Source organism: Ornithodoros turicata, chromosome 3 (assembly GCF_037126465.1).
Source record: "Ornithodoros turicata isolate Travis chromosome 3, ASM3712646v1, whole genome shotgun sequence".
NCBI classification, from domain to species: Eukaryota; Metazoa; Arthropoda; class Arachnida; order Ixodida; family Argasidae; genus Ornithodoros; species Ornithodoros turicata.
In genome coordinates this window covers 42,914,026-42,933,280 of record NC_088203.1, presented here as the reverse complement: position 1 = coordinate 42,933,280, position 19,255 = coordinate 42,914,026, and the positions used below count along the sequence as shown (strand labels likewise).

General features: G+C 43.3%; 2 protein-coding genes across 2 annotated transcripts in view; one reads left to right on the top strand and one right to left on the bottom strand.

Moving 5' to 3' along the window:
• The window catches only part of LOC135388444 (uncharacterized), a 79,871-nt gene extending 61,616 nt beyond the window's left edge, over positions 1 to 18,255 (top strand). Inside the window, exons 11-12 of the mRNA XM_064618017.1 lie at positions 14,360 to 14,435; positions 18,032 to 18,255. Of these exons, the coding sequence (XP_064474087.1) occupies positions 14,360 to 14,391 (32 nt within the window). The 3' untranslated portion in view covers positions 14,392 to 14,435; positions 18,032 to 18,255. The remainder of the gene's footprint in view (positions 1 to 14,359; positions 14,436 to 18,031) is intronic.
• LOC135388445 (uncharacterized) lies at positions 205 to 8,732 on the bottom strand. The gene is made up of 7 exons (XM_064618019.1): positions 8,679 to 8,732; positions 8,396 to 8,525; positions 7,784 to 7,927; positions 7,407 to 7,714; positions 6,863 to 7,038; positions 5,077 to 5,316; positions 205 to 3,532 (listed from the first exon to the last, which is right to left on the bottom strand). Exons 2-6 carry the CDS (start codon positions 8,411 to 8,413, stop codon positions 5,081 to 5,083), a joined length of 882 nt encoding a protein of 293 aa, XP_064474089.1. The 5' UTR covers positions 8,414 to 8,525; positions 8,679 to 8,732; the 3' UTR covers positions 205 to 3,532; positions 5,077 to 5,080.
• Positions 18,256 to 19,255: the final 1,000 nt, after the last annotated feature.

The window sequence follows — 19,255 nt, the reverse complement described above, 5'->3', positions numbered from 1 at the left end:
ATTGCATGCCCCGGGAAAAACCCCACGTTCAATGTATTAGCTTGGATTAACTCAGTATTAAGTCGAATGCCTGGGCATATGTTATTTCCCACGGTGAGAGAGAGTGACAAGGAATTTAGTCAACAGTGAAATCGTAAGCGAAGGTACACTATCAATATAAGTAACACATGATACAAAAGAGAAGAAGCCAGATAAACATTAACATCAAACTACATAAAAATATTTTTAACACAGGAAGCAAAAGAACACAAGTCCGTACATATATCCGGACTTTCAAATTTCAAGTGGTTGTACATGCACTCAAGACAAACAACCAGGGAAGTATAACCGAATAAGTCACATGATGATGGAGAACAGATTAACAGGGGTCTGTTTTGTCTGTTGTTTGTATCTAAGTGGAACATATCAATGGCACGTAAGAAACACTGTGCATCAACGACGCTATGCATAAGCCTGTAAAGAAATGTCATGTCCTGATGATGACGGCTTGCCCTTATGAACACCATTCACAGCTTCAATAAAACATGATGGTACTCTTAGTACCACGCCCTTTTTAAAATATATTATAATTAATATAAACAAAATTCCTCGGGATACTTTCCAAGTAGTCTTATTGGGATTCTGAAATGCAATTCCACTTGACAGAAGAAAGCTCTACCTTACTGTGAACAAGGCTTTAAAACAAGCAGATCACAGATTGAGTTCCTTAAAGTTCCAAGGAATACACCTTATAAACCCCAACATCCTCATGCAGAAACCATAAATGTGTGAAACGAAATGATCGAGCTTTTGAAGAGCTATCGAGTAACACATCAACACGATGTGCAACATTCACTTGTTCAATCTGCACACGCTCTAACCAGTAATCATACAACAACGTTGAAGGTTTCCTGGTAAAGGGCAGAATGTTTGTTTTAGCAGTACGTAATATATATGTATATATGCATTTCATTTCGGTAACCACATCAATATCTACTTGAACGAAACCACAATCTGTATTAGGAGATACTGAATGGAAATTTTTTTTGTGATCTACAAACAGTAAAATATCATAATGCTTCACTATGTCAACGACATTGTTGACAAAGATGAGAAATAGATGAGGGCCCAAGTTGCACCCTTGAGGTACCACAAATATACAGAGAAACGAAGTAAGCAAGCCCCACCCATACTAAGAGTTTTGTCATTAGGGTAACTTTTTATCCAAACAGAATAATTATTGTACAAGCAATACTAACTACGTCTCAGAACAAGCATATCAGGCACCACACAGTCAAACGCCTTACTGAAGTCGAAATTGACAGCGTCTACTTGTTGCCCATTACGGACAAGTGGTGCTGTGTAGTGCAGAAATGTACTCAAGTTCGTTTCCATACACCTACCTCTCATAATGCCATATTGTTCTGAACAAGTTTTGTTGGATAAGAAGTAATAGAAAAACGTATAGACAACCATTTCAAGCATTTTACAAAAAGGACATACCAAAGAAAAACCAGTCAATACTCATTAACAGAACATGGATCACCATACTGAAAAGGAAGGTATAGTATTAGCTAATTTCCTGTTATTTGAAGACACAGCCGTCTGCAAAGACAAGTTAAAAATATGACTGAGATGACACAACAGGTACTCAGTACAGCTTTTGACAATAAAGTTAGAAATACCATCAATACCAGAGGCTGCCCTAGACTCAACCCTTCGAATGGCGGAAAGAACGTCACAATTGCAAACGGAGCAAGTGGGAGACAGTCGTTACTCTGTATTCCAGTGTCCCATGCTGAGTCAAACAGTACCAGAAAAATAACACTAACTGAAGTGGTCTGCAAATATGCTGCTCAATATAGCAGGGCCAATAGCCAGGAGATAATTGTCCCATTCTGTGACGTCATAAGGACAGTTGTCCCGTTTATATACTGGTTAACAGGTTTCCAAAATTTTTTCTGTCTCCTACTTAGGCTCTTCCTGACTGACTTCTCATGAAGTGTCTTATCTCTGGCAAATAGCGTGCAACAAAGAGCATGAGCAGTGTTGAACTTGTCATACCAGTACTGTGGGCCATTCTTTTTGTACAGCTTCCTACAAACATTCTTTCAGCTCCTAACCAAAGAAGGTATTTGTCATTACGAGAGTGGCTTTTTGGTATATAATTATCAATTGCAGTACACGCAATATCATCAATGCACTGATCATGGAGTACATCAGACCGCTGTTGTAAGTAATTGTACAGTCCCAGACAATCACAAAGTATGTAATTATACCACCGCCTCACATGTTGTTTATCAGTACATGCTGAAGAACTGCAGAAATCTTTACAATTTGTTTTACAATTCTCTTGTGTCTTGAAATACATTCAAACAAGCAAAACATGAGGCAATTTTACAAGCAGTTATACAACACACACAGTAAAACGCACAGAAACATAATTGGTCTCAAAAACACATGTGCAACTAGTTCCACAATAGTGAACTTCTAATCACTCTTTGTGTCACAAATCTAGTGGAAGTATGCAAGAAAACCTGGAAGAGGTTGTTCGACAGCTTCCGAAGGACACTGCTGGCAACAAAGAAGGCGGCAGCCAGTGGGGCGGGCCTGGACGACGTGCTCGAGGCAGAGGAGAGCAGTGGGGCACCCAAGTGGAAATTTTACCATGCTCTCCTCTTCCTCAAGGATGTCGTTACACCGAGGAGGTAGGTAGCGCTCTCAGTATAATGTAAAAACACTGCATCTACGTAACATAGCATTTATGGAACATATATTTTCTTCAGGACTGTCTCCAACCGGCCCCCAGAGCCGACAAGACAAGAGACTCCAGAACCTACCACTGAAGGACCTGAGGCACAGGTGAAGTTGAATGACGTATAAAAAAGAAAGACACACACTCCTAGAATATGTACAAAACTCCTATGCAGGTGTTTGAAGACATGATGCTACATTATATACACAATATTACAGCATGTACATGTAATGCATAAACATGTTTTTACAAAGTATATATATACACTGTATATACCACACAGGCAATAGATATCCACTCTGTCCACCACTTGAATGCTTTGCTCGAATGCTTCCAACAAGCCATTTGTACTAGCAGTTGCATTAAATATGACATTAAACTCTGTCCTCATTTGCACTCTTCTTCAATAGGTTGGTGTAGCCCAGGAGGTGCTGGACGAGCACGACTACTTTTCTGCTGGGGCATCAAGGGAGGAGAGTCAGGGACCGTCCATGTCTCAAGGACCTTATGTCTCAGCAGATGAGGAGGATGCTCCTCTGTCAGCACCGCCTGCTACGGCACGTCGTCGCAGCAGAAAGAGGAAAGCGACGCCGGATATGGAGGATGACCTGCAGGGTGCCCTTAGGTCGCTTGCAAAAGAGCTCAGGGACTCGAACGTGGCCCTGCAGGCCCCTTTGGACCCCAGCTACCACTTTGGCGAGCTTGTGTCAAGTTGGGTAGCAAAAGTACCTGCCCACAGACAACTTGAATGCGAGATTGCAGTGCTACGGCTAGTGCAGTCCTACATGGAGCCGGAGACTGTAAACATTGCGATGGAAGAAGAGTGAGTAGTCTGCATTTGCTATATATATGGGGATTGACTTCTTTGGGTTAAATGCCTTTCGCAGATCCGGGAGGGGGAAATCAGGCACTATTTTTACATCTGTAATTTGGGGAGAAATTGGGTGGTAACAACTGTGTCTTTGCATGTTACTGGGTGTTTTTGTTTCTTCTCTTATTTATTAGGTCCTTTCCTAATCTTTTGTGTGTGCGTGGTTACCTAACAGTGCCAATTCCTAAAGGCATACACAGTGCCGACATTTCAGGCACAAACATGCATGTGTGCGTTTCTGTGGTGACCTTTGTTCGTCTGCAGTGGAAACATCAGTTCGGGTTGGTGCTTAACACGAATTGGTTGAATACCAGGTTTAAGCCAAAAAAGTCACTCCCTAGCTATACAGGGTGTCCCATAAAACGTGTCATTGAATTCCAATAAAAGAACTACGCCACCTGGAGTCATGTGGTCAACGGCATTTGTTCTTACTGGTTTTTTGCCAACTCCTGATGTGCATATCACGTAACCTAAGTTTAGTTATGTACATTTTCGCGAAAGTAAACTCAGAAATTTGCCAAGTAAGAGTCTCTTTTCTACCCCACCAACATGACGAGCATGCCGAATTTACCGAAATTCACAATAATTGGCAGTGATATTCAGTATTTATCCTGTCGGGAAAAATAGCCGAACATCATCCTTCTTGGGGCGCTTGAGTATGGTGCGCGAGGGCTTTTTGAGTGCTGTCGCTGTCAGTGTGACGAAAGAAGGTTGGAAACCCAGCCCACAGAGTGATAGTAGTAGAAAAACTGACAGTTCCTGAAATTGGGAGAGGGAAGGTATGGTCTCAGCCGAGGACGGACGCGTTAAGCTATGTCAGTTATCTCTTTTTGCCATGCCAGTGTGAGCTGGGTTTCTAACCTCCTTTCCTCAGACTGACAATGATTCCACTGAACAATTCCTCACACGGTATACTCTGCGAGCTCCATACAGCACGATTTTCGGCTATTTTTTCTAATATGATAGCTCCTCAATATTCCTGTCAATTATCATTAATTTGAGTAAATTCATCATGCTCTTCACATTGGTGGGGTAAAAAAATGACCTTTACTTGGCAAATTTCCGAGTTCAGTTTGCAAAAATTTACATAATGAAACTTATGGTACATGACATGCCCATCAGGAGGTGGCAAAAACTTAGTAAGAACAAATGCCATTGCCTGCATGATTCTAGGTGGCGTAGTTTTCTTTTTTTAGTTTTCATGACACGTTTTCTGGGACACCCTGTATACAATATATTTGCTAGCTGTAAAGGCAGAGAGAGAGAGACATACAGAGGTAAATAAAAAAAAAGGAGATATGTAGGCTGAAGAAGAAATATGTAGGTAAGACATACTGGTGCCCTTCAATAACGCTTGATGCATGAAAGCACTCAGTGGTTTAAACGACTATGTACTTAAGCACGTAAACTCAGGACAGTTTTTCATTGCTTATGTAAACACATTGTTTAGAGACATTGTTTTGTTACAGACCTTTCTAGACGTCCTTGTGTGGTCTCCGAGCACCAGCCTTCTCCCACTGCCACTCCTCTGCACCTGCCTCACTTGAAAAGAACTCTGCAAAGACGCTCCTTACGTTCGCTGCCTCACGGGAGAAACGCCTTGCGAGAGTAGCCGTGAGGTCCCCCAGTGCACAAGCTGGATTTCTGGCGAGCATTTGTCTCCACTCACCATCCTCCGCTCCACCAGCATTGCAGCGTCGATCTGCAAAGCCTTTAGCAGAATTTTGACAGGTCATCCCCTCTTACTCATAAAAAAAACAGTTTCCATTCACTTATATTGGATCTACATTTTTTTACAATATCATCTCCACTGTTGCAAGGTTTACTAGAATCAGAATCAATGTAATTGTGCGTGCATATGTTTCATTTTTCATTCTTTACAAAAAAAAAAGTAAACTGGGTGTTTCTTTTTAGCTACAACACATTTTCATAAAAAGGGGAGACGCCTTAGCACGCTTTTACTTTTGTCATTGGATTAGTCAATGGGGCTGTTACTAGAAAGGCATATTATTTCTCAACCAATGGACTCATTAACAGATATCAGATAGTTTAATTACTTACTTTAGGGAACATGGTGAAAAAATTGGAACCCGAGAAAGGGACAGAGGAGGGACGACACGACACGTTCTCGAGAACGTGTCGTGTCGTCCCTCCTCTGTCCCTTTCTCGGGTTCCAATTTTTTCACCATGTACCAGCTGGCCTGCCCCCTTGCCCTTTTGCCTTTAGGGAACATGTTACAATTGCAATATTAAAGCCTGATCTGCACATGATGCACTCGAGCCACTGATGAAGCACAAAAGTAATCACAGTGCGCGCTATTAACCTCAGCATTTTACTTATGACATCTGCTGCAAACCGTAAGTAATCAGCAAAGGAGTCACAGTGGCGTTGATATCTGCACCTTCAGTTAGCGTTACAGAAAGACGTCACATGCAATGCAAAGAAACTCTTTTTGCGTTATGTTTCACAATCTTTGTTTCCTTCTGTGGTTGTTTTGTGCTTTATAATGTGCTCCCTAAGGTCAATAATGAAAGAGTTCATTGAAACATAATTAGTCCCCTAATTGAGGAAATATATAGTTTCCCAGTAGCATCCCTGTCCAGTAATCCTATGACAAATGTAAGAGCGTCCTAAGGCAACTCCCCTTTTTACGAAGATTTCTTGCAGATAAAAAGATACACAGTGTATATTTTTGGATGAAGTCAAGTTGATTTGTTCAGCCAGTATTTTGTATGATTGCTAACTAATTAAAATTAACTAACACTTGAATTAGTGACTTGATAGCCAATACATAAATGGGCAAGTCATACAGTAATTTGAGACATTATCAGATAAGGTGTCCTCAATTCAGTGCTCTCTGCATGCCCATTTCAACTTTTTTTGGAAAGTTGCCAACTAATGAGGTACCTAATTAACATACATTTTTTAAGTACACGTGTGTTAATATTAATTGTTCTACAGCCTCATACTTAAGCATTTTAGCATGTACCTGTATGTTTTTTGCTGTATGTACTTTAGGATTTGTGTGCTACATGTAATTTCTGTCCTCACATTTTGTTTATATGTATTGCCACCTACTCGAAGCATCAAAGTACAAGTTCCTACAAAAACTTGCGAACTTTTTACTTTCTCAGTGGTCTATTTTCTGCACTGCATCAGCACACATCTGTGCAAAGTGCAAAATAAAGTGTTCTCCTGTGTTATGTCTGGTTGGTTTCTCATTACTTTCTTATTACTGTTGTTGATGCTGCCTTACCCGGTGGACAATATGTCTCCCCTCCCGGAGCTGCCTCTTCCTGTGCTCTAAGAAAATTGTGGAGGACGATGGAAGCCTGGACCAAGAGCTCGACGTTCTCCACCTTGACATTCAGGGGTCTTCTGAATATGCGCCATCGGGACGCAAGGATCCCAAAGGCATTTTCTACACACCGTCTGCAATATGCAAATGTATTACCACCCGGCTGTGCTTTATACGTATTGGAATACTACAACTACCCACACAAACATTACTGATTGAATATGTTTGGTGTGGCATAAAACATCTTGCTTAGCCATATCATCAGTAGACTTATACGCATTGTCCTTTCCCGGTTCAGTGAATTAATTCACTTGCACTAATTTTATAGAAATGCACATTTGCAGTGCACTACATGTGAGGCTTTTGCTGGTTATGGTCACAGTGACTCATGTTTGGTATCCAGACATGGATAGTGTACTACAAATTTGCATATGTATAAAATACCTACATTTGCCTTGTAGAGCATCTTCATATAGTCACAGAAATACATGAACTGTCATACCTGGCATGTGAGAGCCTGATGTTGTACACTCTCTTGGTGTCGTCCAAGTCTGTGCCAGGGAATGGTCTCATGAAGTCTGGACGTAGCTGGAAGGCCTCGTCCCCCACAAACACATAGGGGGCTTCCAGGGATGATCCAGGAAGCCTCCTTGGCGGTGGGAGTCCCAGGCCACCAGCTTCAAGGTCCCTGCCCAGTGTGCACGCCTTGAATATGCCTCCATCGGACTGAGAGCCATAAGCTCCGATGTCAACATACAGGAACTTGTAGCTGGCATCAGCTACGGCCATCAGTACGATGGAGTGTGACCCCTATGAGGAAAAATGCTCTGTATGGTTTCATCCTAACTTACAGAAAAGAATGAGAGAATATTACGCCACCTTGTAGTTATAAAACATGGACCCTCCATGCTTTGGGGCTTCGATCACTATGTGTTTCCCATCCACAGCACCAACACAGTTTGGGAATGCCCACCTTTCCTCAAAGTGCAGAGCGGACTGTGCCCACACCTCTGGTGTAGGGTTCTGTAACATCCCAAACATTGGCTTGAATATAACACACCTACATGGTGGCAATGGCAATGTGAAAGTCAGTCCTTCAGTACAGAAAGATGAAAAGCAAGAAACGCATTTGCTTTTCTGCAAACTCCTGCAGTTTTGTCTGACTTTGTTCTTAAGTAGAGATTCCATTATGTGATAATTACATGACATGAGTGCATGAGGTATGGTACTCGGCATGTGACCCACATGGGCTTTCAAGACAATGCTAAACGGATGCTATGGTAGCTACTCCGTAATTTTCCAACACAGCAAGACTGCCATTCAAAGCTATATTCAAAGCATGTTGCCACCTTATAGCAACATTGTTGAAGAAAAAAAAATTGTAGAATGAGGCAGTTAACAAAAGGCAATATAGCTTTGAATGGCTCCACAGTCTTTATGAGTACATATGCATTTACTACAAGCAGCATGCATGTATGATTTGCAACTTACAGGCAGGTAGATGGGCATCAGTTCCTCCCACAATGCCGTGCATGTTTCATAAACAATCCTCTTGACTGTCGTGAACCCTATGCGGAAGCTATAGGCCACACTGCTGAGATAGCCTCCAGACGCAAGATACCTGAAATTTCAAAGTTAAATTCATACTCGATTGGTGGGCAGTAGAGTTAGCAAATGAGCGCTCTATTAAACCAGCATATGATCAATTAATCACCGTCAAATTTTTTAAAGCATGAAAAGAAGAGCCGCTTTGGGCAAACAGGACAAAACATACCTCAGAGTGATGGCCAATCGATGTGCTGGTTCCAGAGCTGGACGGCCATGAGGATGCTTCTGCAGCCTGTGTTTGATGAGGCTCAACAAGTAGTCGAACTGCTCAGGAGATACACGGACATATCTCCTGAATGCGGTAGTGTCGTGAGTCCTCATCTTAGACATCTGCAAAGTTAAACAATAGTAGCACCATCGTTGAAATAGTTTGATGGAACTTTAGTATAAGGCAAAGACAATTCAAAATGCTGGGACCCTTAATGAGAATGTAAATATGCATAGATATGAAAAATATTTGAAAAATCATTAAGATGTAACTTCAGCCGCCCATAAGTTAAAGATAATAGGGATGGTACATTACCAGGGTGTGAAAGTCGCCCTCTGTTTCCCGTGCTTGCCACAGCACACTGACCCACTGTGAACGCTTTTTCGTGCGTTTCCATTTCACACGAAAGTAGAGGGTCAGCAGTGCTGCTGCGGCTCTAAGCAAGATTCTTCGTCGCCGAAGTAGTAGTCTGTGATTGTAGCGCGGCATTCTTTCGAAGATGAACTTGCGATGGAAGCGTGCGAATCCAGACTGACGACACGGTGATCGTCTCGAAAGGTTGACCCATTTTAGAAAGGGAAAGCGAAAAACTTCCCAATTTCGGGAAAACTGAACACTAGGCTGGCCTCATTACCTACTTTCCCGATACCTTTCAACCCTGACCTTGGGCCACCACAATGTATCACTTTCACTCGCGTAGGATGGGCAGAAGCAGGATTGTTGAAAGAAAGGGGCCTTGGGTAAAATTCCTGACGCAAAGTCCTTTATTTCATCAATGACATGAATTATGTACAATTTAGGGCTGCATGACAGTCAGCTGTGTGAAACGCGTCTGAGAATGTAACATCATGTACGAAAAAATACCTGAGAAGTCTGTACAGCGTATATCGATGTACATGTGTATGCATATTCGGTTCCACAATCCGACGTTCACTATCAAACCCCACACTGAGCCACATACTTGGTCTGTACACATCAACAAACGATCAGCGTATAGAGACACGGACAGCACGGCATAGTTATTTCGAGATTCACGAGAGTCTTGTTCTTGTTCAAGTCCACATTACACAAGGACCTCGGATAGCAGATGCGTAGATGCTGTGTACAGGATCCGCGCCATGATACTGCACATAAACACCCGCGTTGCCATGCCAGCCACGCTGCCGCTAAAGCTATGGGACGCCTCAAGTTGCTGCTGCCGCTGCCGCCGCAGAGCGCCAGGGCGCTAGCAATCTCCGGCTGCTGTGGCGCTCTGGCGCTGGCGCTGTTGGCGCTCTGGCGCTGCAGCTCAAACAAAAGCTATGGGGCCCGGCCCTTATCATCCAAGGCCAAAAGCAGAGGAGGAAAGGGCGCTGCACTCTCTCCTGCTTCCCTGTCTCCGCTCTCTCATCTTCCCCACGTGCATTCTTTCTTCTGGTGTGACTTACTCCACGTCGTAAGATGGCTCCCGGAGACGCTAGCAACGTGCGCAAGCGGAAGACGCTTTCAATGGACGCGAAGGTGGAAATCATCAACGCTGTGGCCAACGGTGAAAGGAAGAAGGATGTCGCTGCGAGGTATGGCATTCCAGCAAATTCGTTGTCTACGATTTTGAAATCCAAGGACAGCATCTTTGCGGCTGTTGCTTCGGGAACCCGCCCTTCACGGAAGAGACTGAAGCTTGCAACGTATGAAGACGTAGACAAGGCAACCTTCACGTGGTTTATGGAGATGTTGGCGAAAGGGGTTCCGCTTACGGGAGCCATTGTGCAGCGTCAAGCTATAAATTTTGCGAACATGCTCGGCTCTGATAACTTTAAGGCTAGCAGCGGTTGGCTCGAAAATAGTGAAAATAGGTTGGCACGCGATAGTGTCAAGGGTTTTGTGTGGTGAGGCTGCGTCCGCTGACGCCTCGGGGGCCGCATCGTGGCTTGAAGAGCACCTGACTACTATCCTAGAAAAATACACCCCGGAGCACGTCTACAACGCTGATGAAACAGCATTGTTTTATCAAATGCTTCCAAAGCGTACCCTCATGCTCAAGGGGCAGCGTTGCGAAGGCGGAAAACACAGCAAGCAACGCTTTTCTGTTTTGCTCTGTGTGAACATGGACGGAACAGACAAGCGTGCTCCTCTGGTTATAGGGAAAACCAAAAACCCGCACTGCTTCAAAGGAAAAAGAATCCCGGTGAAGTATACTTCCAACACTAAAGCATGGATGTCTCGAGCGATCTTTCGGGAGTGGGTGACGGACTTCGACCGAGACATGGCTAAGAAAGGCAAGCATGTCTGTCTGTTGCTTGACAACTGCTCCGCACATCACATTGAGGACGTGAGTCTCACGCACGTGGAAATCCGTTTCCTTCCCCCGAACTGCACTTCCCTTATCCAGCCCTTGGACCAAGGAATAATAAACAGTATGAAGTGTGGATACCGTGCGCGAGTCGTTGAAAAACTCCTGTTGGACATTCGCCTTGAAAGGGAAACGAAAGTGAATGCGATCCAGGCCCTCGAGATGCTCGCAGTAGCGTGGCAGAGCGTGAAACGCGACGTAGTCGTCAATTCCTTCCGCAAGGCTGGATTCTACCACAGATTCAGTGAAGAAAATAGGGGCTCCGACAAGTTGGAAGAAAGCGAAGACGCCGCGCCTGCCCTTGTGCACCAGTGGCAGGCACTGAGAGAAGGCGGCGGCGTACCCCTAGACATCGAGCTACATGACTTCCTGACCGCAGATTCGTCCGCGGTGTGTACAGAAGAGTTGCGGGATGAAGACATCATCGCAGGCCTGCGGGGTACGGCAGATGACGGGAGCGACAACGGTGGCAGCGACACCGAGGAAGTGCTGTCCGTACCGACGGCGCGCGAAGTGCTAGACGCTATAGATGTGCTACGTCAGTACGCGGGGTGCAAAGACAATCAAGACGCAGCACTGGAGGCTCTGTCAACTTATGAAAGGAGCATTGTGCCGACGTTTTGCAGTGTCCAAAAAAAGCTCACAGACTTTTTCGCGAAAAAATAGTCATTTCCACAAGCGGCAAGCGACATTTCTTTGGCGATCTATATAACGAAGTTCTCCATGTAGCGAACTTTAACCATGGGTTTATCGACTTCGTTACATCGAGGTTTAACTGTACCAGTCGGATCATAGCTACAAGCTAGTGCGATACGATATTTTTCAACGTTTACTTATTCAAACGCGGCAGTTACATTAAGAAAAAGAATGGCTGAGGAAACACACATTTATACAAGCGCTAAGATTCCACAATAACAAAAATATAAATATATATCATCAATCCTTTTTACTGACATCACTATAACGATATATTCAACAAGAATCGAACAGAAACCTCCGGACGGCTAATTTGAAGTGTTTGGCTACAACGACATCAAGGGGCAAGGAGTTCCACTTTATGACCCCTTGGTGTTGGAGAAGGCGCTTACCATATATGTTTGAGAAACACTGTACAATAAAGTGATGATCCAATACAGTACGGCTTGTGCGAGTAACTGAGACTAACTTGACACCATCAATTATTCCCTCATTTAGTATACAAAAATTAACCATTAACACAGTTCGCTCAAAGCGTAGTAAATTGAAAGGTAAAATGTGTAACGTCTTATATATGCATGAATAAGATTGTCTGTTATATGTATTGGATATAATGCGAACTGCTCTATTCTGCAAGACCTCAACCGGTTTAAGATAAGATTGATGCGTGTGCCCCCACGATTCTACACAGTACAGCAAATGACATTGGATGAGCACAAAATACAGACTTTTCAGGACAGCAGTTGGGAACAGTCGACGTGCTCTGAACAGTGCTCCATTTGCTCTTGATAATTTAGTGCATACATTTTCTATATGTGGCTTCCAGTGCAAGTGGGAGTCCAAAATTACTCCAAGGTATTTAATGGTGTCGACATGTTCAACTGTTGTTCCGGCAATAACTATATTGAAATCTGTTAATGAAACAGTCCTACGATATGGCCTAAATACCATATATTTTGTTTTCAAAAGATTTAGTGACAGAGAATTCACTTTAAGCCATTCCAACAGCTGGGGAATTAGACTAGCAATCTTATCATGAATGACACCAATTGTAGGGCCAGTAAAAAGTAACACGGTGTCGTCAGCATACATGATACTATTAGAGTGGTTGGCCTCACTAAAATCATTTACATAAAGAAGAAAAAATATTGGAGCGGAGCCCTGTGGGACTCCCATGTGCACGGGAAGAGGAGGCGAGCAGCACTCTTGGACGGATACAATTTGGGTTCTGTTACTGAGGTAGCTAGTAAAAAAGTTCAAGTGAGTGGCCTCTAATTCCATACTTGGACATCTTACCTAACAAGACATCGTGACGTACTGTGTCAAATGCCTTTTTTATATCTAGGAAGATGGCTACACAAATGTCTCCCTTGTTAAGGCAGTTGTTTATAGCTTCCGTAATAGAACAGCGGTTGCAGTCGAGCATGAGCTACGAAAACCATGCTGGGTGGGACTAATTACTTTATTTTTTTCAAGAAAGCTAGAGAGCCTGGCGGACAATATTTTTTCTAGTATTATATTTAAAGCATTAAGTACTGAGATGGGGCGATAATTAGTTAGAGTATTTTTACAGCCACCTTTATACACTGGTACTACCCTGGCCGTTTTGAAAGCTTCCGGGTACCTAGCTTCGACTAAGCAGCTGTTAAGTAGATCAACTAATGTCGGGCACAGTATATCAATATTATTTTTAGTGACCATCATGCTTATATTATTGTAACCAGGAGCGGTGGTACCAGCGCACTTTTTAACAGTTTTTATGACCTCACCATCAGTCACCTCGTAAAGCGCAAAGCTATTAGTGACCGGAGAGTTAATGTAACTCAAGGACTTTGTAATATCGCCACCACCTGGAGACCCAATGTTGACAAACGTTTCATTCAGCATGCAACATATGGCAGTAAGGTCATCCTTTATGTCCAGTAAGACAATTTTGCGCGTTTTTTTTCCAATGACTTCATTAATTATCTTCCAGGCTTTTCGAGGGTCAGTTGTATTGCGTATTATACGAGAAAAATATTCTTGTTTCCGCTGGCGAATTATTTTGACAGAACTGTTTCGATAATGATTAAACTTACGTTTATAATAACTATTGTTTTTGTCGAGACTCAATTTTCGAGACCAAAAATTTTTTTCTTCTAAAATTCTAAGGATGTCATTTGTCATCCAAGGGCAGATAGCATTCTCGTAGTAGCCACCACTGCTTCTGACATAGGAGTTGCCAATGGCTGTCTGAACTTTAGAGACAATCGACTGACACGCTTCATCAACTGTGCCCTGCTTTTGGGTCTCATAAAAGTAATTACTAAGTAGTTGACGTAGCCTTGGGTAATGTAACCGTCTAGAAGGGTTTGGTGCATTACCTAATGTTATCGAGTTTCCAATGGTTAGGTTATTAGGTATTATTTCAGCCAGTGCCAGCCTAAAATGGTTGCGCACAAAAGCAGCGGACACTCCAGGTGCTGTGGTACAGCTCACGGAAGGTCTGGTACCTCGTGATTTGCACCAGATGTGACCAGGTCCTGCTCATGTAGATATGCATAGAAATGTGTATAAATGAATGGGAGGCTTTGCAAAGTGCATTAACGTTGATGTGATGACACACCTGCAGGGCTGAATTCCTTGGTGAGGCGGGCAAAATGACGGGCATCCAAGGCGGCCTCTTACAGGGAACCCAGCTTGAAAAAGTAAGTGTCCGTATTCATATACTCGCTGATTTGACTTGGTTGTTCGCTCGGTAGAAATAGTCCACAAGACATCTGTGGTAATGGAACACCAATCAAAACAAGTTAGAGGCTCGTATTTTAATTAACAAACTTAAAACAGACTGAAACGCTTCAGGGTCTTAGTTTAATAAACTACATACAAGCTCTCGTGCAAAGCCCGCGCTTCTTCAGGTGAGAAAGCTGTACATGATGTAGATTGTAGAATATACGTAGGGTCCGACTTTTTTGGGTTATACCCGATTCCGCTCCATTGTTCCCTCCCGAATCAGTTTCGGACCACTTTGGATTAAATTTAATTTCTCCCCAAATTATAATAATGTATTATGTTGTCTCATGTAGAAGGCCCCCAATTTCCCGTGATTCGGAGAAATTTTGCGAAATGCAGAATTAATCATAGAATGCTTCGTTTGACAATATTTCGCGGAATCTCTTATTTTGCTCGAAACAAATTTCGCTGAAGTTTGACTGGGTTGAAGGACGTGATTGGCGTGATGTGGACGGTTACTACGACGTGCAGCGTCTCAGGAGAAGTTTATTTGCACGCTCGTGCAAAAGAGCGTCAGATAAACGCGCGTGCTCCGCACGTGCAAGCTCCAAGGTACAAGTGACCCTTTGACGCTGGAGGCGAGGGAAGTTAAAAAAAAACAACAGAACGAGCATTAAAGGAGCGCTGAGGTGACCCCAGAAATTGTTGTAAAAAAATTCCAGCAAGTCCCCATAGTTCAAAGTGGCACTAAGCTCTCTGGGATTTTCTGAGGTCGTCTGTTGTTAGACTCTGAAATAGTACAGAGTGGGTGCTCAATAAGGTCAGTCACATTTTCACGCGTGACGCTATACCTGTTTGACAGACAGACTTCCACTGCCACACAGTGAATAATTTATGCCAGAATAGCCTACGAAAAAATCCTGGTATCAGCCACTGCGTAACAGAAAAAATACGGCCACGCAAACTTTCGTCTTCATGTATTTCCTATGTGCTGCACCGACGGATGGAGGCGAAAATTTGCTTGGTCGTATTTATTTTTTTTAAAGAGTGCTTGGTAACGACAATTTTTTCGTAGGTTTCTCCGGCATAAATTCTTTACTCTGAGGCAGAGGAAGTCTGCGCGTCAAGGAAGTATGACGTCTTGCACGAAAATGTGACTGACCTTTTAGGTTCTCTGTGGCCTTTGACACTGCCAACAGTCTTGTCCGTAAAATTGGAAAGTCTCAATTATCGGTCGGTGACTGTATCTGGAAGCCCTGTTCTACTACAGTAAAACCTGCGATGTCGCATATAATGATATTTCTCGTAAAACGATGGTTCGTGACTTTACCGTGAAAAGTATACATTGTTTGTATGGCAAAACGACCCGCGTACAGCAATGGAGACCGCGGAGACATCCGAAATTCACATCAAAAGAATTAAACCAATATAAAGATTGAGGGAAGAAAATAGACAGAGACTGTTCATTTTCCAATACTGTCAGTGAAAGAGGTATGTGGTAACGCTTTTGTGTCTCTGTATTTGGTCAATGCTGCTCAGAATTCGCGAGATGATTCAAAAGGCCTAGCACGTGCTCTCCACCCGCGAGTCGCGCGGCAGTGTTCTAAAGCGAGCTTCTCCTAAAGCACGCAGGCGTTAGGTGAAGCCGACTTGCGGAATGATGACGTGTAGTGTTCTGGTCGATGTTTTCCCAAGCCAGTGCGATGTCACACAGCTTCGCGTTTTTCTTTTAGCATCTGTTTCTTTTTCTTTTGCTACACGCGGGGTGGCGCGCTGTTTAGGTCAGCCCTCGTTTAACGGTGCACTTCGTATAACGATGGAATTCGCAATTACCGTCAATATCGTTATACGCGGGTTTCACTGTACGACAGCCTTTTACAGCGGTATCTGCTAACGGGAGGGTTTCAGGAAATCGCTGTGGTTGTATCACAAGACCCTCCTCTTCTTTTTTCTTCTTCTCTGTCTCCTTCTATCTGTTGACTGTCTGTTTCGGTGATGCAAAAAAAGTTAAAAAAATCTAAAGCTAATAAAAGCAATTTTGACATACTCAGATGGGTACATTGTCCCGAAAAGTGTCCCGATTTTTCAGCGTTTCTTGTCCCACTTTTGTCCAGATTTTAGTAATATTTTTGTCCCACTAATCCCAGCTCTACACGTCACCATTCACTTTACAGATCACAAGGCAGTACTCGCCACTCTAAAGTAGTTGTGCACATATCAGTGTCATGTATAAAAGTGTCAACATCCACACACAACAGCTACCATTGAAATTCATGTTACACAATTGTAACTGTCCAGTAATTATTAAGTGCATATTAAAATAATGTTCTGGTATGTTAAAATGTGAAGCAACAGGAGGGAGGATTGTTGATGAGCGATATCTCCTTTGTATCCGTAAAATCTTTCACACACTCAATACCTCATACAACGTGTTTTTCTGGAAATATATTTTTCTAAATTCAAGGGGTAGAAATTAGGTAAATAAACATGTCCTCTAAGTTTATGCGAATCGGGGTGAAAAAACTGTTTGCTAAATTCAGGGAGAAGTCTGGCTCAGTTACTGAAACTAACTGTACTGGTTTGGTACAAACGGTGGTGTAACTGCATCTGCTGCCAAACAAGGTAGTGTGCATTCCTACAGAAGTATCAGGGAGGGCCATTTGGCCCAACCTTCAATTTGGGGTGTAAATTTGGGGGAGAATCTGGTTAAACCCTAAAACTTGAGGCTATAGTTATATGTCCACGTAAGACAACACTTTTGGACTACGTTTTGCAGGCATACCACACACAGCCCCTTTCAGTGTGTTGTGGGTCCTGAGTGAGTGAGTGAGTGAGTTTTAAGTGGCTTATTTCTATAGATGAGTGCATCCGTGCAAGTTTGCTTTTCCTGGGTACACATTTACGTGTCTTTGCGGGTAAGGCGCGGGTAGACCCGTACCGCCTCCGCGGATTGTGCGGGTATACCCGCAATACCCGCAAGCACAAAACCAGCCTGTCGACTTTTGGTGTACGCCCCAATTTACCGCGAACATTGTGCCCAAAATATTTTCCAAGACGTTCCATATGCAGTCCTTCCGAGATGATCACAGCTTTGTCATTTACTGATACCACGTTCTATGCTTACTCTTTGACGAGGGCGAGAGTCCAACTGATTATGGCTGGTAGTGTGGGCAATATAAAATAGGGTAGGGTATCGCCCCTGGTGCTTAAACTCCCCATTCATCATTGTTGCTGTTGTTTGGCTATGTTTGCCACATAGGGCTAACTTTGGCCATCTTTCAAAACGACGACTGGTTCGCTTCGCGTGAGTAAGCATGTCAACTGTCGCGTCTGACTGTTGGAAAAGTGGCTCACTAACGGACAGTGTACCCAACATCCATAAATCATTTCGTGTTGTGATGATTACGTGGCATAACTGAAGCATGCTGCGCATTGGGCTGCGGGTGCACCTGCGGATGTGCAAGTACCCATCGGGATGTGCGGATGCGGGTCGTGGTCCCGCGGGTGCGGTGCGGTTGCGGGTACGAATTTTCATACCTGCACTCATCTCTACTTATTTCTTCTGTTCCAGGAAGCTTCGGTGGCCCTGACCTGTTCCACAAGGAACGTCAAGGAACGTCAATGTCAAGGAACGTGACACTCCGCAAGGGTCCGGAAGTCTCGGACACGAGTTTGTTTGTTTTTAAGAAAGAAAAAAAAAAAGCGAAAAGAAAGATGTCGCATTGAACTCTATGTATATTCTGTGGCTAGTTCCATCTGAAATACTCATCTCAAATACATCTCTGTTTACTGGTAGTGCAACTGTGTCATGACATATTGCCTTTGTATTGTGGATTAGCTGGTACACTGCTGTGAGCTCGGACAGAGCAAGGCTGGCAGACTCATTTTGGACATGCTTCCGTACGGTTTCAGATAGATTCACGCTGCGAATGCAGTATGCCGGCAAGTACCGTTGTTTTTATAAAATGCTGTCCATCTTATTCGGCTTCCTTTAAGTGTTTCTTGCTCGCATTGTGCGTGTGAAAAAAGAGATTTTGGGAAGAGAAAGTAGCAGGACTACACTGCTTCATCAGCCTGGACGCTATTTGCAAGTGTTCATCCATTTCTCCTTTCTCTCGCTAAAGGAAGTACCTAACCACTGAAAACGTCAATGCAGACAACAGCGGTAAGCTATTAGCCACGCATTTCCTGATAAAAGCAGTTTTATGGGAGATATAAAATGGTAGCGTTGAACCGGTTCGGGGCCGATTTTTGGCGTGGCCGAACAGGAACTGAACCGGAACGAAATCTAAGCAACACGAACCCGAACCGAACCCGTATTTTCTTGCGGTTCGACACCCTGGCTGTAATTAATTGGTTTCGGTTGGCATATGTTTTGTGGCGCTGGTCACAGTGAAGCGCAAAAGGACGTAATTCATTGGTGGATAACGGAGGGGAAATGTGTCAGTGGGACAGAGACTTGGCGGTTGTGAAACATGGGTTCATTAATTTTATTCAACCACAAGACAAAATGTCAAAGCATGGTTTGGAATGCAGCTGATCAAAGCAGACATGAGGAAGTATCTCGACAAAGGGAACTCTTTAAAAGTTAAATTACGGTGCCAAAAATAGTAATAAGTAACAAACAAAATTACAAGGTATGGAAAGGAACTGGTTTCAAAGTTACCTTTGAAAAATAACACGTTACTTTCAAGTTCTTCGCTGTGTAATATACACTCTTTAGTTCTTCACCGTTCTATAATTCGTCCATATCTTGATGTCACAGTGGGTAGTGCAAGATTTTTTCTAATTGTTT